The following is a 25,691-nucleotide window of genomic DNA, read 5'->3' on the forward strand; positions in this document are numbered from 1 at the left end:
GCCCGTCTACCTGTTATGGGGGGAGGACGCCCCGACTTTAAAGCCAGGTTATTGATAGCTACGGTAAACCATCAGGCCAGATTTAGATTAAATGTGCCGCACACACATTATGTCAGTAGTGAATTGATATACGGGACTCGTATTAAGTGTACTGTACACTGTACTGTCAATAAAGGGGGTTCAATGATTTTAATTAACTTTAATATGGAAATAATTTTTTTTTGTAAGTAACACACTGAGTTAATATGGTATGGTACGTGTTATAATGACTTTTCTAACATTAAATTTGAACATGAGGTTAGGTTTCTCCAATACAGCATATGCAGACTCACGATAATCTGAGCCCCAATTGATCAAGCCTCCGTAGATAACCGAGCTCATCGGAAAAGTATAATAACAATTAAGCTATTAAAACCGCGAAAATTAAAGTGAAACGTGAAGTATCTTTCTTTTAGTGCAGTAGTAAGTAGCAACCAGGTAGCAACATTATTCTTACGAACAGTTGTTCGCTCAAGCTGTTGATTACCACAAATAGTACGTTCGTCTTACGCAAAAATCTTTAGTAGCAATTGTTACATATTTTACTGTGGGCCCTGACTGTGATATTTTGTATATTCCACGAAGCACGAAATGAAAGAATCCTTATTCACTAATGCCACATCTGATTCAAAGTACAATGCTTAATCAGTTCAAAAAATCATTCTATAAACATGCTATCTGGTAGCAAAAGCGTAATGAAAAAATCAGTCTAAAAGGGCCATTACACATTCGGCGAGTTTCTTGCAGATGTTTGGCGGTTTTTGCACTCAAGAAGTAGTTGTGATTTCTTCCCCCTATTTTATTTTTGTATATTATGATTTAGTTAAAATGAAAATAAAACGTTTAATTTATAATGTACGTTAGTTAGATGGAAAGTAAATAAAAGAAACGTCTTATAACATTAAAAACATATATTTACGATTATACTGTTACAAGACGGTAAATACACAAAAAAGATGGTAAATGGTTACCACTTACCATCTTTTTTGTACATTTACCGTCTCTACTTGAATACTGCAAGTAGTTAAATCTCATTCACGAGGAACAGGTGTAGTATTGACTTTTAGAGAAGGATTGGATTAATATTCCAGCTCCACTCAATATTGCATGCAGAAAACTGCGTTGTTGTATTTTCAAACCTCATTCAAGAAAGGGGTGGTGCCAATCTGTCGTGGTGACAAGCTGACGGCGGCCGCAGAGGTGCCAATCAGTCGTAACAGTACACGACAGATTGGAACCTCGAGAAATGGGCGGTGCCAATCTGTCGCGGTGCCAAGCTGACGGCGGCCGCAGAGGTGCCAATCAGTCGTAACAGTACACGACAGATTGGAACCTCTAGAAAGGGGTGGTGCCAATCTGTCGTGGTGCCAAGCTGACGTGGGGTGATATTTCTTGGCCTCATGTCAACGAGGTTCCAATGTGACGCCGGGTGCTAAAACACCATGGTGCCAATCTGTCGTGGTGCCAATCTGACTGCGACTCTTTGAAACACTTTAGGGGATGTAGCGATTCTAGTGGTCCTAGTGGTCGTACTTGGGCATCAGTGTACAAAGAGGTGTGTTTCTTTCCCACAAAATGGGATCTGGGTTTGTGGAGGTGGGTTCCAGGCAAGCAAAATGTAAGGGGGTTGGACTGATTGTCCTTAAAAATGTTTGTGTTTATTTCATTCACAATGCCACTTGTGTAGACGCTAAGAAATTTGGTAATCAAAGTTAAAAATTTCAAGTTACTGTTTATTCTAGAAAGATTTAGTTGAAGACTTTACGCTCTAATTCCATTTGCAGTGTTTATCTTACACTTTTTTTTTAACAATGACTATATTCAATTTAATTAAAGTCGTTATCCTTAGCTTAATAATTGTTGAGATAAAGAATATCTCTTGAAACCCCTAAAGTAATTTAAGACCTTTGGTTATGACTCAAGTGTTGTTGATCTTTTGATTCATTCTGGCGAAACTGAACTTTATCGGAGAGGGTTTCCTCTAACTCCATTTTAACATGGTTAACTGAATTATTCTAGAAAGCCTGAATCGAAGACTACACCTCAAGTGTTATGCAGCTTGTATTTATTTTAGAAAGTCTCTGTGTAATCGAAGATGTTTAGCTTTTATATCATGTTTAGTTCTCTGTGGTTAGTATCACGAGCCTAAGATTTATTCTAAGTATAAAGTTAGCAATAGATGGAGAGGAGATATGTTAGAATACTCTCTACTCATTCAAAGTTGTCATTTTGATTCTGATAAAGATTTATATTGTGGACCCAGTTGACATTTGTTACTGGGATATTTATTTATTAATCATGATTTATCAACAGCAGGTTTACGTTGGAAAGTAACAAGAAATTCCTTTACAGAGAGACTTACTTAATTAGAGAGGTTACTTAATGCTTTGGTGTTGAATTGTAATATTGACTATTGGATACTGAAGTTGACATCCCATCTATATGGACCAGCTATCACCAATTGTACGTAAAAAATATAGGTGAGTAAATCAGTTACAGAATGCGCTAGTGTCAAAAATTCTACTTTTTACACTATTTTTGCTGACATAGTTGATGGATCATAAAACTTGCTATAGCTCACAATAATTAGTTCCATCAGCTTGACTTCGTAAAATATTCGTCTATTCAATTGTGTCAATAGTTAAAGGTTGTGTACTACACTGGGAAATTGAAAAAGTGAGTTTTTATCGATTTTAAAAGAGACTTATGTCACATACAAGGGAATCAGTGATTATAAGGATGGATGGTTAGAGATGGATAGATATAATGGCTTAGGCCTAATAATCAACTCTCTTCCCAATAAATTCACGTTAATCCTAAATTACTAGCTGCGTACTTTTGGGGTTTTAAAGTTATCCTTATAAAGAAAACCGTTTCAGTAACGTGCAATTGTTGTCAATGTTTCACAATGATATGGGGTTTACAGTCGTAGTAAACGCAAGAAATGTTTTGTAAAATCTCTGTTTACGTGAGAGATCAGAAAAGCTAATTTAGACTGATAACAAGACGTCAACAACCTGATATCTTTGCCAGACTTGGGATAGCCTTGGGCCGTATACTCTTTACTCGTTAAAAGTCGGCCATTCATAAATTTATCTGAATGAAGCCATTATCTGACGGGTATTCGGATTGAATGGACCACACACAAATAAAAATTAGGCACAGATCTTTAAAACGGTTTTTTTCCGATAACATCCATAACATGACATTATGAAACCCCTTTTGAAACGTATATCTCATCGGATAATGTACTTGAAAACCATTGAATACAGTTATTGGAAAGATTTATCCACATACATTATACTCGAGTATTGATTACAATTTAATTTGCAAAGTAGCACTTAAGGCGCACGCCAATCTAATGCCATCTTGCCAATTCTCATACACCTGAGAATGCGCCTATTATCTATTATAATTAACAGATTAACCCTTGCATATGCATAGCAATGTGGTGTGCAATAGTTAGGAATGCGATGTTGCATAATTCCGTCTCTTGAGGTATGAGATTCGACTGATTCAATATTAAGTCAAACCAAGTATGCCTGTTTCTTTTTTTTAAGTTAAGTATTTGTGCCTTTATTATCTTGGGATTTTGTTACAAATACATCGGAGATAGTGGGATGTATTAAACGTCCAGAGGAAAAGTGTAAATTTGATTGAACATGACTGAATATATTGTAGGCCTATGCAAAAAAAAAACAAAAAAACAACAGATATTTTAAATTTACCTAACTCATCTGAAATCACTAAACTAATGTTGTTCTATTTTGTTTCGTTTTAATTCTCAACAACTCAAGCTTAACAGAACAACATCAATCAAGTAAAACTCTCTGAGCAATATAGGTTGTATAACTAACAATAATGCAAAAACTCAAGAACAACTATCTTTCAAGGATCCAATCTGTGAGTAACAACAAGCAATTAGCCTGAGTCGTTCACACATTCCTCAGAGGTGTCTGTATTGTTCCCTCGTCATCTATCTTGGTACAATCCCAGCTGTCAGTTAGCGGACACGTTCACACCTTTGTACCTTCAGGTGGACGCCCGGCTCATTCATGAAACACCAACAATGTAACAATGAACAAGATGAATGAAACAGTCGAACAAATAAGCGGGACGTGAATGAAACCGGACATGCGTAAGGGAGACCACACAGGGGCGAAGACACTGTTCGGCTTTTGGGTAAAAGTTGTATGTTTGAGACATGTAATCAATGATCCAACAGAGGTCGAAGCATTGAATATAGTGTTATAAATTCAATGGCTGTGGCTGTGGCTAAGCGGGCATAGCCAACCCTTCGATATTGATAGAAGTAGGCTTTCAATATTCATAAAGTTTTGCCATTTTTCACCGACACTTTGCACTGACGTAAATTATTATGATTTTTTTAAATATGCGGACTTGTTAACCAAGTCAAACTGATCGAACTGAACGACTTATTGTAAACTGATGTATCTTTTATTGCATATGTAACCATAACCAGAACGTCAACTATTTTGGTGACAAAAATTAAGGTAGGAAATAGAATTATTTTAAATCCTAGGGTACTTTTTAACTGGCTTATTCGCTCATCTACGTTAGTTTTTAAGTAAAATTTGGGCGACAGCTTGTCCATATAGGTTCTACTTTAGTATTAGCAGTCAATTGTTAACAGTGGATGATAAAATAGCCCAAAACGTCTGCAGATTGCATATATCACTCTATTTTTTCGCCTTAAATTCGCATGCTGATGGGTCGGTGTCACATTATAACTAAATCTGATATGGATTTTTGTCTCTTCAAACATCAGTCTTATTTTTAAGAAGTTAAATATATCTAGTCCAACTTAAACAAGGCAATGGCATCCATGTCTTCCAAACAGTAGTGTATCTGTCTGTAATCGAGGCGCACCGCAATAAGATGCTGTATTATCTTGAATAAAATAAATTACTTCATCACTCTATATAAATGGCATATCTTCAGTATTTAAAAGTCCTCGTTTTTACCTAAATAAAATATCAATTTATAAGGATTATTTCATTTAATAAATATATTATAATCAACCAATTATCTTTTCAAGTAGCGTGATAACACTGTTAAGTTCAATGATATAAATCATTGAATAAGTTTAAACTATCATCAAAAAGTCTTCTATGGTCTAAGAATATATATTAGCTGGCTAAGGATATAACTATGGCATAATTCAACATCTATTGTACATATTGTTTTCTCAAATAGCATTTTGCTGTACAGTATAACATTAAAAGAATAAATATGCTAATTTAACTTTATTTTTATTTTACCAAGTCGAATTCCTAAAAGGCCAACCGTTACTAAATAGTATGACACAGGTCTTTGGCGGCGCCAATGAGATGCTTACCGACAAAAAATGGGAACCTTCATAAATTAGTTTTGAACTTTACAGCAAGGGCTCCTAATTTTACAACCACCATAAATTTATTTAACACCTCCTCAGGGCTATGAGGGTGAGTTAAACCTTGTTGTAAGTTATGACACCAATATACCGATAGTAATATCATTTAAGAGCTCATACCTTAAGTAGGCCCACACTAACCTTAGTCTTATGTTGAAGACACCAGAAATGTACCACTGGTAATTTAGTGTCACTACTTTAGGTGTTAATCTTAACCACCTTGTTCTCAATACTTAAAAACGATATAAGCATTCATTAAAATATTGAGAAATATTTTTCGAAATTATTTAAATATAGAGTTGGTCTAAAGTTATTACATTTTGCAAGTGAGTCTTATAATTCCGTGAGTGTTGAAGAACAATGAATAAGCTTTCAGTTTTAGTATGGGGCATGTTCAGAGTAAGAGGCTTGGTGCTAATGTAACAAATTAATTACTTTGGCTTATTATAAGTTAATTCATGTATCCGGTTGGAAAATCATTCAAAGATGTGAAGACGATGTATATGTAGGTGTAGATTATATAAATTAACTTCGGTGAGTGTGAAAGTGAAGCGACAGAAATCTGGATAGAGTTAATCCACACTGTAGTAGTTAATGTTGTAGTTGTGTCCACCTCCACATCGGTACACAATGACAATATTATATTACAAAAATCATGAAGTGAAGGAAAACGTAGCTATTATGGGAGTATACAAGCTCTCCTTGATAAGTGGCTAGAGTAGTTGATTCAAAGACACGTTTTTTGTAATATTAGGAAGCTCATATAAACATTCTCTATCAATTCGCTCAATTCGAAGTGTCCATCGATTCGTTTAAAGATAGATTGACAAACAACATTAATTTGAACTATTATCAAGGGAACATTTAGTTTAGTTCCTAGTTAGTTGTAGCCAGTTCCAGGATTTAAATAACATAGTTCAATTCAGCCACCAATAGAGTGTGGCTGCAAAAACCAAAAATCAAAAAGTCAAAAACTTTTAGCCAAAAGACATTTTTGGCAAAAAGTCAAAATAGATGAACATTAAGTCAATATGTAGATGCCTAGATTCAATTTTAATAATTTAATTACAGCCATTTCCCCAAAAACTGAATCTACTCAATACAATTGTACCCTATATTTGTAAATAGTTCAACAAATAATTCATTTCAAACTGAAACTGAATGAAATTTCGAAAATGGGTTTGAAATTGGACGGAGACCTGAATACGAACCGCAGAATAATATAAGGATACAACGTGTAACATTAAAATATACTACACAAAAGATGACTGTGTAACTTTTTCTGAAGATTTTTGGGAGATATTCTTGACCTGATGACGCTTCATCTTGAACGAAGGTCTGCGGCGGAAATACCAACCTTTTTGGAATTTGAAAGATGTTGTTCGTTACCGGCTATGGACAAATCATTATTCCAGTCCCGAGTGTCTGAAAATTAATATTTGTGATCGAACTTAAATCCTTCTTTCAAGGTGTATTGTGTTTATTTTACACATTTCTGTATATATTAGAATTTAATCATTGCCAAGTTGAACCTATCCGACGATTTTTGTTATAAAAGTAGAAGCAAAATTATGTTCCAAGTATATTTAAATTTTAATTGTTACATGTTTTGACTTCTTCTACGTACACCATTGTACTAAAGGAAAGCAATTAACACACTGATGAGTTATAAACAATGTTTTTGGGTGATTTTGAATGTGTTAATTTAACCTACGATATGTTCTCCAACAATGTGCGGCTTATTGGGTTCTTCGAATTTACGACTGTTAATAAATTTATTAATTGAATTTGTAATGTTTGATTATTAATTCAATAAATGAACGATTGGATGATTAGCTATATAATCAAAAGTGACAATCTCGTCGCACCCTCATGTATTTACTGTATTTAGAATTTGTATGATCAGAAGCTCTGTATTATTGGTATAACAAATTTATCACAAGATTTATCATCCTGCATGACATCCTAGACTCCTAGTAAAAATTTTAAAGAGATTATTTATTGAGAAATTACATTCTCATAGAACAAACTTACCAAAAACAAAACAACGTAAATATATGACACTGCTTACCCAATTCTTCATTGTACATTTATTCCTAACTCATTTGAAAATAAATTTGATAAGCGCACGAGATAAACTCCCAATTCAGTAGCCGATGAAACATTGTCCACAAATCGAAAAGTTGCAATCAAAGAGGCCGCTGTGTTTTTGGCTGACCATTCGGGGAGGAGGGGAATCGAAAATGCGGAGGAGGGAATTTTAAATTGGTCCTTACAAGACAATTTACAGCTGGGCCGGCAACACCGACATAAAACACGAGCACAAAAAGTTGGTTGGCGCGAAAAACTGCTTGCATTAATGCATGACCGCGCGGCGGGCCGGCTTCATGCGGCCTGGCGAGCCTGCCGTTACTGGCGACTAGGAATTTGTGTACTGCGTACTACAAAATGAGAATCCAAAGATATTTTTCATAATACAACATATCTGTAGGAAACTTATTTTCTTGGGTACCCTGAGAGTTTATTAGGAATCATTTCTGGGACAGCAACGCCCTAAGGGCGTATTTTAAACAGAATATGAATTCAAGCTGATTTAAAAATGTATTTAGGTCATCTGTGGGTATTGTTAATACTATGATCAGCTGTTCCTTATCTACCATTTATGTAAAGCCCAATGATAAAACCGCTAGTGCCAGTTTCAAACCATCAAAAAGCTACTGAGTAAAAATCTTCGCTATGAATCCGTGTAAAACAGCCCTGAAATCCATGACGGCTTCATGAATATTAAGACTTGGCTTGCCTTTACGGGAAACTGGAATTTGTGTATGACTGCACCATTCAAAAATAAGAATCCAAAATACTAGTCCATAACTGATCTTCATGTAATTTCTTTCCTAGACACCTTTAAAGGTTTATTGGGCATGAATTGGTCTACGAATTCCCCGTTTTAACAATCCAGAATTAGTCTATAACGACTTTGTGTGTATTGCACCTTATAGTGCGTGTCTGTCATGTTGATTGGGAGTTTGTTTACATATGTACTGTTCGCAAGGGAGAACTCATAACAAATTAATAGTAATTAATATTTCCCACCTATTGTGTTTATTAGGGATGAACTAAGAATTTGTCTAAGTTAGGAATCAGAAACAGTCCTAACTAATTGTTCTGTCACATATGCATATTTCTGGATTTTGCTTGAACATACAAAGTCAAACATACGGAGGAAAATGACAGCACGGAAATATTAGAGCTTTCATTAAATTATTGGTCAAGTTTACTTTTTATTCGGTATTCGTATTGGATATTAAATATTTTCTCTGTGATGTGATGTAAACTTTAACTGTGTAAATAAGTGATTTTCAATAGATTTTTGTAAATAGATTAGGCTAATATGCACAACTGGCCAGAATATGTTAAATGATTATAAGTCTTGACTGCACGGTAAACAGGTGCAAATTAAACAAATTTGTATTAAAGTTTTAAAACACACTTGAACTGTAGTTTTAAAGTAAATTAATTGGGATATTACCTCAAGCCTGAAACTAAAATTAAGCTTGGGATGAAATGATCAAATGTGAAAGATGTTCCCAGAAACACTCCAGTTGGTAGAAATGTGTTATTCGCAATGCTTCATAGAATGCTGTATATATACAGGGATACATACTGGGGTTCGTATTTTACAATGAACTACCACGCCTATAGTAGGGAATAAAACATAAATTAAATTATTTTCAAAATACAGTGTTTGTTATTATGTTCACAATGCACTGTGCAGTGTGCAACGATAACTTTGTCAACATATTGATGTATTTTCTAATGGCGATAAAAAAGAACGTTTTTGATCGGGTATGTGTATTTAAATTGTACCTAAAATGAGTCAAAAATTAAAGAGAACCTGGACCATGATATATTTGTTGGGTAAGCATACGTAAGCATACGTTTACGTTTGATTGTTTTTAAAAGTCCATCAATTCAAACATTATTAATATGGTTTATTTAACTTATATGTCTAAAATTAATGTCAAAATTGAAAAAAAATATTGAAATGTAAATTGTAAGAAGTCATAACCTAAATAGTCATAATCCAAATCAATTCGTGTTAACATAGAGCTAAAAACTATAAAAAATACGTCGTCAGCTACTACTTTACATACTATGTAAAGTAATGTAGTTTATTTTATTATAAATGAATGAAAAAACAATAAAAAGCTGGAAACACAAAACAAGCAAATCAAATCTATGATCATCGACAATGCTATCGTTAAAATGTCCACCATAAACATATTTCCCAATAATGGATAAAATAGAACAAAATACACGAATAAATGTACAAATGAAATTTGAAGAAAAACAAACCACTTAGAACTTAATAAAAATAAGATAGACAAAAGATAAAAATATCCGGCATTGAAAAATATTTACCTATCAAGTCGATAAAGCAAACAAAAACCATTATTAAATTGTAAATAAAATCTCTAAAAAACTACATAAAACTCTAAACAAAAACAATACAAATCCACAGAACTTACCTCAAATTCCTTCCTCACAGTAAACACTTTAAATAATCACAAATCACAACAAAATCCACAATCGCACAGCTCGAGATCGTGGCAGGTGAGTCATCGGTGATTAGTGGCAAGGTACACAATTACGCGGCAAAACTAGTGATTATGGCGGGGTCGGCCATGTTAGTGTGGGCCCAGACAGCGTGGCACCTCTGAGACGGCGACGGAGTGTCTGGCGGTGAAGTGGTGGAGGGGGGCGTCTAGAGGGGTTCCTCAGGGCGCTGTTCTAGGTCCGCTAATGTTTACGAGCGATTCTTCTTGCAGAACTATCTAAATACCTTGTAAACCCTCAATTTGAATGTTTTGGAGTTGAAGATGATGGAGGTTTTTCATCATGGCTGGTGTTTAAAGTGCATTTTGATGGGGTTCTTTTCTGCGTACTATATCTTCGTCCACAATCATACATCATATTCCCTTTTCCTTGGTGTCTGTTTAAGAATGAAAATGAACATAGTTAATTCGGGATACCAACAAGGTTCGCTATTGCAAACTACTGATTTCTATCGTATATATGGTTGTTTTAACCGTTTGAGCATTTTACATTACAATACAGATCTTTCTCTCTTGTTGGTTAAGTGCACTAAGATGTTTTGGAAGGATTGATGCAGATTTTGGCTTATCTTAGCCACCATCATTAAAATTACTTTTAAGAATGCCATTTAGTACTGATTACGAATGAAATAAGATGAATAGTTATTGTATAATGATCTTTCTAGCTTTGTTATTGACGAAGACCAGCAGTTTCATCGATCAGGAAAATTTATTGAAAGGCCAAAGATTAAATCACCGGGCTGGGCCCGATTTTAAATCAATAAAGAGCTGCTGGATTTTCACCGGATTGAACAGGTGATCTTCCAAGTCCTATGTTTAAGTTTTAGAATGAAAGTAAAGGTACAAATCCAACCATCGATAGCGTGTGCTACTATACAGTGAAATAGTATATTACTTATTCACTTATCTGTGACAACTGGAGATTTATCATTTCATTTCATCCATGTCCACCAACTGTTTTAACCAAGTCACACTGAAAACACCAATTACAGACAACTATAACTTTCAGTGATATATTTAATGTAACATCAATTTATCAATGGACAGAAGATTTAGATATAAAATTTTGACATTTTGGCTATGTGATCGGCTTATTCTATGTCCCATTTTAATTAAATATTGGCTCTAGATGGTGGTTAAAAATGGATTGTCTACTTTGGTAAACAAAGACAATGCTTAGTAGAGATTATCTTTTGACAGAATAAACAGTTTATAGGCTAATTCACGTTTTTATTGAGAATTCTAGAGGGAAAGCTCTCTAAGTATTGATTTTAATTTATTAAATGATGATGTCCCATGACAATTTATTGTCTACATTTCACTTTGTTAATCATAATTGATCAATTTCAAGATGAATTTGTTTTCTGGGGAGTGGAACTGCATATGCTTTATGTGCGATATTAATAAATCAGGCAAGCTTGATCTTAATCTTTACAAAATACTTGCATGCCAACTCTCTTCGTTCTCCTTTAAATAACTTTCATGTACAGTAAATTCTCGTAATTTCGCTCTCAACAATTTTCTTGTTGCATTGTAAGTGCCCTCCTCTTTTATCTGATGCGTACCAAGCCCCAAGTACTTTCATCTTAAACTATAATTGAGATCACGAGTCTAGTGGAAAGTTCCCCTTCAAGACAGCAGGAAATCCTCAAGCGACTGCACCGAAGGAATTTTCTATTCAAACTTAACAATAAGAAAGGTATAAGTGATAGAAAGTCCCTCCTCCTGGGTTCCCAGCCCAGGTCCTTGAGCTCTCACGTCAAATTACCCACAATCTGTGCTTTTTGGTCCAGGAGCCCCTTGCATCGGTCACGGCTCAGCGCAGAAAAACGAACAAAGGAGCAGCAGAGGGCATCAGGTCGTTCATCCTCGACAAGAACTTGTTTATAATAAAATCATCACAGCTTAATCCAGGACTTCTTGGTGAGCAGAGTCTTTCAACAAGAATATCGAGGGGATTAAGTGTTGTATTATTTTATTGAGTGCAACTTTTATTCAGCACTGAACTAATTGAAAGAGAAATAATGATCTGGACTGGTTTGATGATTGGGGCTTTCTGGCGTGGATCCTGAATACAAATTTCTACAAAGACCAGATGTTTTAGCTTTGAGATAGTATCAGTAGTATTATGCTTTTACAACAATTTTACATTTTGATATAGTTGAAAGATCAACTCAAATGGTTCTTTTTTTATTTGGCTGTTTGGATGGTGTTGGTTGTTCGAAGCCAACTTTAAACAGTTGGCTAAGGAGAAAGGAAGATAGAAAAAGAACTGTCTCTGTACTAAAGATGTGTCTCAATAAGAGAGCAATAACGCCATGTGGTTAGAGGAGCAACTCCAGTTGGGTTTTTTGTTGGTACAGTACCATTACGTGGTACCACCCCATTGCCATAACGAACGAAGTACAGTACTGTACAGTTGTATGAATATCAATCTCCTCTAAATCCTTGTGACAAAAGGATTTTTCACCTCTTTTGAATTGCTTCTTTGTCTTTAAAATTTATCCAATGACATATTATTTCTGTTCATGAGAAATTCCCCCCGATTCTAGGTGACAGCCTAAATTTTAAGAAACGGTGATACAACTATGTCAATTTTTACTCACAAACGCAGTTAAACCTTTGAGAGAACTTCTCGTGGGTGCACTGAAACGGATGGATTTTAATTTCAGTTGTTAGTTCGTTTTATGTATTAGTTTTTCTGTAAGGTGGATGTCTCAGTAACTGGAGCAGTAACAGAATTTTAAAGGAACAGAATTGACAATGCCGTATAAACTGTTAACGTGCCGTTAAACTCTTGCTTGGTTAACGTGTGTGAAGAGCTCTATAGTACTAAAATGATTGACTTGGAATAAGATTATTTAAGTCAAGGCCTCATAGAATTTGTACTCAAGTGTTTGGTTTTATTAGTTAAACCATTCTTATTTATCTTTATTTGATTGGTGTCGTTGGAGATGTAAACACGTTTATACCAAAAGCTCAACAAACTTAATTGGAGAAGCGTTCCTTGAAGGGACAATGGATGTTGTGGACAGGAATCGAATGAAGAAAAAGGACCAAAGACAACTGGATCCAGTTATGAACCATCAAAAAACTCCTGAACTTTCTTAAGCTCGATCCAACTACGTTCTCATTATAGAACGCGCACCTTACTTATTAACTCATCTACTAATCAATTTTAGTACTACACTGTAGGTTTATCCATTTATAAAAATAAAAAGCATAGGTTTCTTAGAGAATTGTCTCCTTATTGGTAAATTCCCCACACTAAAAGCAATATGATAATTAATTAACCCTGTAAAACTCTCAGTCCCAAAACGCTGTTGAAATGGAATAATAACACATAGAATGCAGTAACGCCATGCAGAGGTTACTCCAGCTGCTCAGATGTAATTTGGATTCAGCCCAGCGCCCACGTGCCCCCGGGGAGTTCAACATAAATTACACATCCAATTACTAATAACATTTTTAATGACACCTCTACGCCTCCCCCGTGGGGTGCCTTCCTCAATGATGGTACTTGCCGCCACTGATTGAGTGGGCTTTCTATATGTGAACCGCTTAGTTGATGGTTTGCCTCTGCATCTCAACAATTCCATATCGCTAAGTTTTGTAAGGTTTACGCAAGAACCTTTGAACTTACCTGTATTACTTTAGAACCTGTATTACTATCATTATCATTACTGTAACACAGAAACGTACATCTAAGCGTTGAATATGAACAAATGAATGTGAGGCTATGCTATATTCGAGGTTTAGATACTGATTCAGATCAGATAGTTGTTTCTTTAGCAAGAATCATTTGTCGACCCCACGATTAAAGAAAACTGGGAATCATCAAAAAGGCAATTTTGGCAAAAATCTCTAAGTTTGCTGATAACCACAAGATCACGGCATGGCCCAAACACAATGGTGATGCAAGGGATTTTTAATATGACTCTGCAATTGGTGTCCTTAACTCTGCACCTCTATAGATGCTGGTCTACTTCGAAATTTCACAATGATGATTCAGTTAGTAGGTCTTATAATGGTATCATACATACTGACATTTCTTTCTTTGTCATTAGTATTGAAAGGGCTAGGTATTATTCGTACACTGAGAATCTATTAATTGCCAAGAGCTCAGGAGAAATCGTAGGTGCTAGAGTAATATGATCCAGGTCCGAAGTCCGAAGTTCAAACCCAATCAAATTGAGCTGAAATACGAGCAAGGAGATGATATCTAAACTGCTCCGCAGCCTACAGTGTCCAGTCACGACGTCAGTATCTGATGTGTAAGTCGTCACACCCACACCTCCTGTACTGTGCTTTGCCATCGGTTTCCATACCGCCTCTACGGTTTCTTTTCGAACGGTTACAACGTCTATTGAACTGTACATTTGTCATCGGCATACATGCTTCGTGGACTGTGCCTCTGCATCGGCATCCAAACCTCGTTTACTGCACATCTCCGCCAGTTTCCAAACCTCCTATATTTTACATCTCCATCGGTTTCAACACCTCCTGAACTGTACATCTAACATCGGTGTCGAGATCTCCTGTGTCTACTGTATAATTCTAAAATTGGTTGTACAACTGTATAACTCTGTAATCGATTTTTTTCTACTTGTATTGTGCTTTTTTCTAACCACCTTTAATCTTACCACTGTTAGCTATCCTTTAGTGCTAGATAATTTGTTCTAAGCAAACCGAAGTAAATGCTAATGTATCTTTGTATTGCTGTTTATTGTTGAAATAAAAGCTGATTCTCATAACAGCCAATCTAAATTTACATCCATAGCAATTTCACTACCAATTTAAAATTCAGATTCTTTCCGTTAAGAACTTATCATTTTACACCTTTTCCTATTACAGTTAAGGAATTTACTTAAATTTCTCAACTTTAGGAAACGCTACCCTCGTTTCTATGAAAGCCACCTAAAAATGACTTGTAAAGTTTACATTTAACCCACTCAAGTTGGTCGGATGATATTTCAACTGAGGCAGAATATATTGTCACTAAAGCAAGACAGGAATGCATTTTTCACTCTTTCTCTCTCACACAGAAGGCGTGAAGCCTGTAATCCCTGTGATCAGAGGTCCTAACCACTATAATCATGCCTACTGTCCTCCACACCTCCACCTACTCGACAAGTCTCCTTCTGGGAATATATTTATCTGGAGCCTAACTAACGCGAGGCCATATGTCACGATGTGGGCAGAGAATAGAATCACTTCTCAGTAAAATAATAATTTGCTTGCTAGAAACCACAGGGGGTTTCCAGAATTAATATTTACAAAGTAACTTTACAACTTTAGGGCGACTTTGAAACGTCTAAAGTATAAGGTTTTTAAATCAAAAAAGTGTTACATGAACGAATACTTCGCAAATAATTTTTTCATGATCCAACTAATTTTTACAGAATAATTGGTAAAATGTCCCTGAAATTAAAATGCAATATTGCGGTAATTTGTCAAAGTAAAAATTGAATCTTTTTTTAGAATTTGGCCCACCTTTTCAGCTAGGAAGTAATCTTTAACGTGAAAGGATTATCATATTATACAGAGTACCCGGTATGCCACCACGCTGGGGAAAAACTTAAGACAACAAACGATAAAAGCAGTCAAATTTCAAATCAATAATATTGAAAACTTAAAAGATCAATCAACACTTAATCACAGCTGCACAGTCCGAGAATCGAATCATATTATAAAACAAATAATAGCTGTGTAGCTGAATGGTTATAGTGCTCACCTAGTCTAAAGGTCGCCGGTTCGATCCTGGGAAAAGCGAATAGGGTTGTAGTAGTGACAACGACAGATGATGTAATGTTGTCTTTTTAACAGCCTAGTCCACACATGGAGACTGAGTCGGCCGACTGTTTGCCAACTGTGAACGGACAGTCGGCAGACAGTCTGCAGTCTGTCAACACAGTTTCGGATACAAGTTTCCGATGCGTTTTGCGTCCACACTAGCCAGCCTCGGGATATCCTGGGGAACTCCCTGGGATATCCCTATGTTCGCCCAAATCCTAATCCCTGGGATATCCCACCAGGATATTCCTGGGATATACCACCAGGATATTATACATAAAAACACAAAATAATAAATATTTAGTCTGATAAGCACTTTTAACAGTTATGTATTTTAATAAAAATAGTTCATAATAACAAATTTTGAGGGAAAATAGAAACAAAAATAATTTTGCCCAGACGAGTTTTGAACCGGGTATCTTTGACTTATGAAACTCTTACCTTACCTCCTGAGCTATTTGTGATTGTTGAAATTACTAGTTTTCAAGTGGTTAAAGAGGAGCTGACAGCTGAAATGGTCGCAATACCTAAATATTTTTGATACTATGATTCTCTTTAGGCATCAAGTTGTTAAATTGCTTTCTGGGAGTTATAGAGGATACTGTAATAAGAATATAGATTATAATTGTTATATGATTAACTAATGGTACGTTTACACTGGGATACATGTATGAGAACTTGTGTGAGATACTTGTTGAATTAACAAATCCAGAAACATTTGCTCACTCAAAAGCTCACTCATTTTGTATGAGCTTCAACATTTCCTCATACATTTTGAGTGAACAAAATTTTGTTTCAACATTTGACTTGTGTGAGGTTAAGCTTCAAAACCTGCTGAGTTTTGAACAGTTTCACTGTGTTGTATCCGGTTTTGGTTATCTGTTTGGTTTTACAGTTTCACTGTGTTGTATTCGGTTTTGGTTATCTGTTTGGTTTTGAACAGTTTCACTGTGTTGTATCCGGTTTTGGTTATCTGTTTGGTTTTATACAGTTTCACTGTGTTTTGCCATACGTATAGTTATTTACAGTTTCACTGTGTTGTATACTCACAAACTGTTTGTTAAAAATGTCTAACTGGAGTCGTGAAAAAACACTTCAACTGATCGAAAAAATCAGGGGTTCAAACGTGTGGGATGTGAAGTCCAAAGAATACAAGGATGTAAATAAAAGAAAAGACATTTTCACTGCTATAGGAGAAGAGTTAAGTTTCTCAGCTAAAGAAGTCGAGACGAAATGGCACACGATCAAAAGTCAGTATAGCAGGGAGCTGGCTAAGGTCATGGCCAGTCGTAAGTCTGGAGCAGGGACTGAAGATATTTACGCTCCTTCATGGTATGCCTACAAAAGTTTATTTTTTTTGTCTGATATCCACCGCCCCCACATGAACAGAAGCACAGACGAAACAGCAACTGAGGTAAGTCGATTTTATTACCTAGGTCAACCTAACCTAAAAAAATAGGGACCTAAAAAAAATTGCATGTCTGTCAACATTCTAGGTATACATCGAAATGCATAATGAAAATTTGCAGGCCTATAAACTTAATTGAAATGCTAGCCTCTTCCCGCATGACGGCATCATTTGATGCCAGATGTATGTATATTTACATGTATGGATATGTAAATAAATAAACATCCTCCTGGGTGGCATTGTGTGTTGCTAGAAGATAATACGACGATTTAAAAATATCTGGCATAAAATGATGCCATTATGCGGAAAAAAAGGATTTAAGAAAAAAAATTTTAGAAAAAAAGGAAAAATTCATGCGAGAAGAGGATAAAAAGGAATATAAATGAAATGATGCTGTACCAACAGATCAAATTATTTAATAATTTCAATCATACAACAGTGGTTAGGTTAGGTAAGTGTACATTTATTGGTCCAGACTTGGTTGGATGTCGTCGTCCCATTATGAACCTTGTCCTGTATGGCTTTCAGCTTAGGCCCTATCGGTTGAATTGCCAAGGAATCATGCCCTCGACACTCAAAAAGTAGTCAGCTATCTCTTTGCGATAGTCGATCATGACATTGGGTCTGCCAGTTACCGGGAGCAAAGGAGCAAGTAAATTATGTTCATCGGTACGCCATTCACCTTCAACAACATTCCCATTCCTGTCTTCAGAATCAAAAGTTCCTGGTGGTGTGTAGAATGTTGAATTCCTGTTTCTGAGGTAGTTGTGGATGTAGACAGCTGCGAGGGTGACATTAACGGCTCTTTCTGGAGACAACATCATGTTAGTTCTGAGTACTCTAAAAACAGCACTAAGAATTCCGAAAGCATTTTCTATTATTCGGCGAGCCCTGCAAATTCTATAGTTAAATATTCTTTGCCAGGAGTTAGGAGGGTAGTTTCCGGGATAAGGCTTCAAAAAATGGGTTTCCAAAGGAAATGCATCATCAACGTAATGTAACGTAATGTAACTGCAAGTTTATCAGCTGCAGGTATAGCTTCTCTTAACCGAGTGTCTCTTTTAGTAATTAAAGGTGCAACTTTCTGTAAAATGTCCTCAAATTCTGTGGTGGATACGCGACAGTAGTTTCTAAATCCTGAACCATCTTCCAACGTGAGTTCATTTATTAACATGCTGTAAGCACCATGTGTTTCTCTTTTCTTTAAAAACTCACGCTGCCACCACCGACGTTTTCTTTTTTTGGATTGCATTAACAGCAGTGTACAAGTGGATAAGTATAGAAACTCCTCTTCGTCACTACCGGTATCCATAATTCACAGTTTAAACAACAGTAGGGTATTTCCAACAAAACAAACAATTTTTAACAATCAACATGTTTACAAATGTAAATACACTAATGTGGTTCAACAAGTTTAGTGATTTGTGTACTCATACTTCAAACTTGTTTCTCAAACAAGTATCTCACACAAGTTCTCATACATGTATCCCAGTGTAAACGTACCTTAATATTTCTCCTTAAATTTTCAACCAATACATTTTCTCAAATAATTTAGAATTTAAATTAAAAAGAAAATATTTGCATTATTATTATTATTATTATTATTATTATTATTATTATTATTATTATTATTATCTATCTATATATTAATAGGCAAGCATGTTTCTTTAAAACCTTTTTTCTCAGCTCGTGTGAATCGTAGGGAAAATCTACGCATACCGTTGGAAAGCTATTTTCCTGTAGGTGTGCAGAATCCCTTTATAAATTTAAATAGGCTCAAAGATAAGCACAAAAAATGAGTTTAAAAATTTGAAAAAATTAACATGGATCTTATGCGTTGCTATGCTGGTTACGAAATAACAACGAAATATAAACAGAAAATCAAAACAAATGGAGGAAACTCCAATCACATGTTTTATTTACAGTGTGGGGTGAAAATAGATAAGTGAGTACATTACATATTTTTGGTCGAGTTTCGACCACTGGACGACCTCTCGTTATTATTACTGTAAGCAGGTGTATTATTGTTATTATTATTTTAAAATGGTAAACATTTTGATAGTTATTATGCCCCACGGGGATATTCCACGGATCTCCAAAGGATGTCCTAGGGATATGATCGGAAAACATGATTAATTTTTATAAAGTCATTAGTAACGTTAATAGTTATATTAATTCGAAATAGTAGGTATTGAAATACTTTTTAATAACTTTTCTCAAGCACTTGTCACTTGAAAAAATACATCCAATACCGGTACTATAAAATATGTTTTAATATAGGTAGCCTACCGAGAATATACATAGGAAGTCCCCAGTATATCCTCAAAATGCATTCGTTTGTGTTGGATATGTGCAATATCTTAGAGTGATCCTAGGGACATTCTCAAATCCTGGGATCCATGTGTTATACGTGGGAACTGGTCAGGATCGTGTGCTGTGTGGGAAAGCTGTATTCGGTAGCATATTTCTGGAAGTACTTGAGTTATTAGTGGATTTTACAAATAAATTATGAATAAAGGATATCATGGATATTCTAGGGATATGCCAAAGATATACCTGTCCCTCGATCAAAAACTCTCAAAAAAATTAAATTAATTATTGTAACGGGAATATGCCAGGAATGTCCCAGGGGATATTCCTATATCTCATGGGATATTGGGACGTTTTGGGAACTCTGTGGGATATCCTGAGGATATTCTGTGCTATGTGGGAGAAGGTTCTGCTCTTGTGGTCTTAGTCAGTAACAAAGCCATACAAATAATCTAACCCCCTATTCTACACCCCCCCCCTTCATTCATACGAAACAAAGTTTGCAACATTGTCAAGGATTTTTGTTTAGGATTTTTTAATTGATTTGTAAAAACAAATAAATACAGACAGACGCAAAACTAGGCACCACAGACCCATGTTCCTATGGTGAAATGTGTTTGTCTTGACCTAGGCAATAACGCTATGTACTTGTGTCCAGAGAGTTATACAGGACACTCTGTAGAAATATATACATCACTATTCTTGGAACTGATTTTATTTGCTAATTCTTGGACGCAATAACAGGTAAACTGAGAAGGATTTTAATGGTTTTAGCGAATTTCCCACAGGGAATAAGCTATTACCGTAGGTCTCATGGTAAGAAGACAAGACCTGGACCCGGGACCGATTTATTTTTTTCGGTTTGAGGTCCCCAGAGCCCAAAACACCAATTTTAAATTTTAACAGGTTTGGTTCGTTCTTAAGAGAAAGTGGAAGTAAAATAAGTGTTATGCCATTAATAATAAGTGAGTAAGTGCTTCTTAAAAAAATATGTTGCATGTTTAGGAATAATTGGTAATGTGTGTGAATTGCACATTGTGTATTGGCTTTTTACAGAAAAGTCAAATTTAGAAAATTCCTGTGTGTCACAAATGACTGGGACGGGTGGCGTCGTCCTGTAATCCAGCTACTAGGAGGTCATGGATTGTGGATATTTATAGGCATGCACTGTGGATGCGATACTCCCTGGCGTGGATTAACGTCCGCACTAGTGAGTATTACAACTATCCGCAGTACTATCCTGATAATTAGACCAATTCGTATATACCAAGGAAAAAATGTGGTTCGGATTCCACTATAAACTGTAGGTCCCTTAGTTGCCATTAGCTGTTTGGGCTATTAATTAACAGCTGTGTCTAAGGAATGTCGGCCTTAGTCACTAACAAGACTACAAGATCGCGCCACTCATCCTACACTCATCTCCATTCATACTCGGCTTAAAATACCTACATTGTATGGTCACCATTTCATAAGAAAGTATAAAAGTATAAAGTTAAAGATTTAAGAATGTAAACAGATGGGAACGTCAACATTTTTGAATTTATAAAATTATGGTGGGATTTGCGCTTTTTTAGAGAAAAAATTGTTCTCATAGCCGTGTTTTTTTTTTGTTTAAACAACATTTTAGTCTGCTGGCACTCACATTCCCAACGATTGTGTTTTCTTTGTTGATTGTGTTTTGTTTTGTATACGTGATCAACAATCAAACTTCTGAGGTCATGGTTTGATGCTAATAGTCTTTCTTTATCATTTACTACACTGCCATTGTCGGTTGTCATGGAAACGAAATCAACAAACCTAACCTCAAGTGAAAACAAAACAAACCTTCGCACAACACGGTACAACAAAACGTCAATCAAACAACAAAGCAGAAAGTGCTATTACTGCTATACTATTTTTATTTATATCACAGAGTTTACACCATAACCTTAGCCAAGTATACCATTTTGCAACTGTATTGTGTCAATTAATGCTGTGTAAGTTAATTAGTCTCATGATAGTCCTAACTTACTCCAAGTCCTAGCGTTACCTACATTTTCAAAGTCTAGCCTGGTCTAGCAGTAGCAGTTTAAACTTTCCCTGCTCAGTGACTGTTCTATTTAACATTACACTTTAGTAATGTGGTGCTAATTCAACATTAACTAAGTTTACTACTCTACATAATGTTTGAAATGTTCCTTATCGGTCTTCCCGAATAGGCTATATCACAAAATGGTGATTGTAAACACAAAAGAATCACAATCCCATTGGCAGTCTCCAAGTGTCACTCAAGAAACAAAGGCAAGATTTAACGATTTATTAAAAGCAGCGTTATCCAAGGAAGCTGTTGATCAACAATCTGCTTTATCATCAACAAAGAATCGTACAAAGGTAGGTTTAAAAACAAAAATTTCCTGATAGCGTTAACCAATCTCAGTGTCCAGATATTAGATTAGGCCTAACTCGTTTGTTGGCATAGGCTAGGGTTCTTTTATCTATTTGACGACAAATGCTCTCAACAGGTCTTTGTCTTCAAGGCAATGTTTAGATAGGTAAGTTAGTAGGACGCCTATGAAAAACAAATTTTGTTTAGCCGATTCATTGGTTAACTTAGGCTACTAACAACTTAAGAAATCGCACCCAAATTGTTCAACTGAATGAAATTCTTAAAGCAAATAAGTTAACAAAATTTAGTTGGGCCTAAGTGACTAAAAGTCTCAACCTTATTTAATTGTGTAGGTTTAATCTAAATCTCGTAGATAGCCTACTGTGAAAACTTAATAAATGTAACTTACTGTACTTATGTTTGCAGATTCTTGCCCATCATATTTCCTTAGGCCTTTAAATCATATCCTAAATTCAAGTTACCTAAAAATACCATGGATATTTTGTACCTACATAACCTCATTGGGTCATGAAAAAGATAAATCCGGATCCATAATTTCAATTTCTTACTATCTGAACGTTTGAGTGAACACCAAAATATTAAGCTAACTTAGTGGATAGAAAGGCAGCAGTAAACCTGCAGACTAAATGAATTTTAGTTTACCTGATTTGATTCATTGAGTTGTTGCAAGCGTAGTAGGTGGTTAGCGTCCCAGACTTTGTAGCAAGTTGAGGGATATGATCAATTCCTGGTGTATTCACAAGCTTTAGGTAAATGTTGGGTCGCTTGCTCTTAAATTAGTTTGTTACAGTACTTTGAGTAAAAGTTCTGCTGACATTGACGACAAGAAAATCCCTATATTATTTAATAATTTAGGTAGGCCTGTCATTAGATTAATTATTAAATAATTGTACTGAACTCAAGAAAGGTTGTTTATTTCTAATTTAACAAAAACTCAATCAAAATATAAAAACAATAACACAAAACATATGTAGAACAATTACCATATGTTATAAACATATTAACTACTACTGTCATCCCTCCTTCACAAGTCAAATTTATTTGGTGTTCTTCTAATCCTTTCCCCTCGTCTTACAACAGGAGCTGAGTCATTGTTATGTTCTTCTGACCTGGACGATTGACCTTTATTCACATCATGGGAGATTCTGAATGACTTGTCTCTTCTTAGGAACCATGAGTTTCTTCGGTATTCTCGTCCATCACCAGTCTGGATTTTGTACGATCGTGGTTCAGGACCAACTTGAACAATCTTTGCTCTCAGCCAACACTTTGGTTTGAATCTGAAAAGCACTGGTTCATCAAGTTTAAACTGATCAGGCTCCGTCTTCCTCATATCACCGTATATCTTCTCTCGCCTTTTAATTTTTTCTAGCTGTTTTGAAACATTCTTTATGACCATCGGAATAAGGTGGTTGGTCGTAGATGGAAGAAGAGTCTTTGTCCTCCTACTCATCAGCCGCTGAACTGGGGAACCTAGGTTACCTCTTGGTGTGTTACGGTGATGAAGAAGTGCAAGATAAATATCGGACTGTTCTTCTTGACACTTGACAATTAAGTTTTTCCCTTCTTGGACATACCTCTCCGCCAGCCCATTGGATCTTGGAAAATGAGGAGATGAAATTCTATGATTAAATTTCCATTCGGATACGAATTTAGTGAATTCTATAGAAGCAAAACATGGTCCTCCCAGTTCTTAGTTCATCTGGAATACCATGAGTTGCAAAGTACTTTTTTAGGTGTGTAATAACAGCAATGCTACTTTTGTTCCTTAGACTTTCACACTCAAAATATCCTGAGTAACTATCAGCAACTACTAAGAAGTCTTTACCTCCACATTCAAAAACGTCAGCACCGATGAACTGCCATGGCCTCACTGGTACTGTTTCTTGAAGGATCGAATCTTGAGGTTTATCTCGTTGATATTTGCTACATACATTGCACCTTGCTACATATTGTTCAATATCTCTTTCCATATTAATCCAATATACATAGTCACGTGCTGTATTAATTGAACTTTGAACACATTTGTGAGGACGGTGAATATTCTGTAACACTTCAAGTTTCATTTCATCAGGTATAATCAAACGGCTTCCTTTAAACAAAAGACCATCATAGCAACTTAGTTCTTCTCTGAAAGTGAAATATTTTAATTTTACTAATTCCTTGTCAACAGTGCTTCTTTCTTCGGGCCATCCATTCAAGATTATTTCCTTCAATTTAGAAAAAAACTTATCAAATCGTTGAACAACTTCATCTAATTCAATATCTTCATCATCCATGAAACCAAAACTGTTATATATATCTATAACATCTGGGCCTAAACTAGACATAAATGATGCTACCTGTACTGCATTGGATTTCCTATCAAGGCCAGAAGCTGTGTAGTACCAGTTCCACTGTTGCTTCCATTTCTTCCAAGAAGGAGCCATCTGAGTACTTGAAACCACAAGACATTTTGGTGGTTTTACATTATTATCTTTGTCTTCTGTATGGTTTGTATGGATATCATCATCTTCCTTAAAGTCATACCTCTTATTTCTATTCCGTGTGGGTTTCGGCACCATGTCATTAGATTAATTATTAAATAATTGTACTGAACTCAAGAAAGGTTGTTTATTTCTAATTTAACAAAAACTCAATCAAAATATAAAAACAATAACACAAAACATATGTAGAACAATTACCATATGTTATAAACATATTAACTACTACTGTCAGGCCTACCCTTGAAACTATACCCACTGAAATCTATTATGTTATCTATTATGTACTGAAATCTCTATTAGCCTATGTTACAGTCTACAATATTTATTGGTGCAACTTATATGAGGCAGGAAAAAAATCTTAGTTTTACCAAGTTATGCCTTCTATGCATTTAATAAGTTGAGTATAGGCCTATCTATCGTGACAGGATTTCAAAAATTTAGAAAATTTAAGTCAGTAGGCTTTCAACAATTTTATTATTAAGGCAGGTCAGATATTGGAAGCATAGGCCTACATTGTGGGATACCAAATAATTTGTCCAATGCTACATCTGCTATCTAATGATTGGTGGTTTAGAACTTAATTGACGACATAAACTTAGGTCATCTCCAACACATTTAAAATACATCAAAAGTGTCAAAACAAAATTACTATATAAATGAGTAACTCTACAAACCCCTACAATACATACCTTAAATATAGTTAGCATACACTCAATCCGTTGATTGATAAAATTCACTAAACCAAAAATCACAAATAAAACTCCTTAGCTCTAAATATCACAGGATTACATGACATTCAATGTACATGTTCAACGCAAGTTCTCTCAGCTAACTGTGGTTCATACTGGCAATTTGTTTATTGAACAATGAGCCATAAAATGCATGCCTTGTCTCAAGCACCACTGTGAGCCAACAATTTTTACCGTCAATCACTTTAATTTTTCAGAAACAGTCTGTGACTCCACAAGAATCTATCCCTCTTCATAAATTACCAGTTAGAAGCCGAAAAAATGAAAACTTTGGAGGAAAATTCAATGCCTATTCATCAGAAGAAAGTCCACAGAATGAGAAAAGGTTAGTGTTTCTTTGCTTTTTTGTTTTTATCTCCAATTATCAATATTTCAGCATGTCTTCACTTCTAATTTATTAAGAACCAATTTTTCTTCTATTTCAAACTTTAAAAATAAAAAAAATTGTTTGTAAAGTGTTTATGCATTACCTACATAAATATTAGTGCTAA

General features: G+C 35.3%; 1 protein-coding gene across 2 annotated transcripts in view; it reads right to left on the minus strand.

The window, feature by feature from the left end:
• Positions 1–25,250, minus strand: part of LOC129003023 (noggin-like) — a 42,374-nt gene extending 17,124 nt beyond the window's left edge. The window contains exon 1 of one of the 2 annotated variants that reach the window (XM_054431220.1): positions 25,141–25,250. In XM_054431220.1, the coding sequence (XP_054287195.1) occupies positions 25,141–25,158 (18 nt within the window). In that variant the 5' untranslated portion in view covers positions 25,159–25,250. Of the gene's footprint in view, positions 1–9,981; positions 10,251–25,140 lie in introns of those variants that run through there. The other variant, XM_054431221.1, reaches the window with a different exon arrangement.
• Positions 25,251–25,691: the final 441 nt, after the last annotated feature.

This window comes from Macrosteles quadrilineatus, unplaced genomic scaffold, assembly GCF_028750875.1.
Source record: "Macrosteles quadrilineatus isolate MER2022 unplaced genomic scaffold, UCM_ALF_1.0 Scaffold_9__3_contigs__length_116548681, whole genome shotgun sequence".
Lineage (NCBI taxonomy): Eukaryota > Metazoa > Arthropoda > Insecta > Hemiptera > Cicadellidae > Macrosteles > Macrosteles quadrilineatus.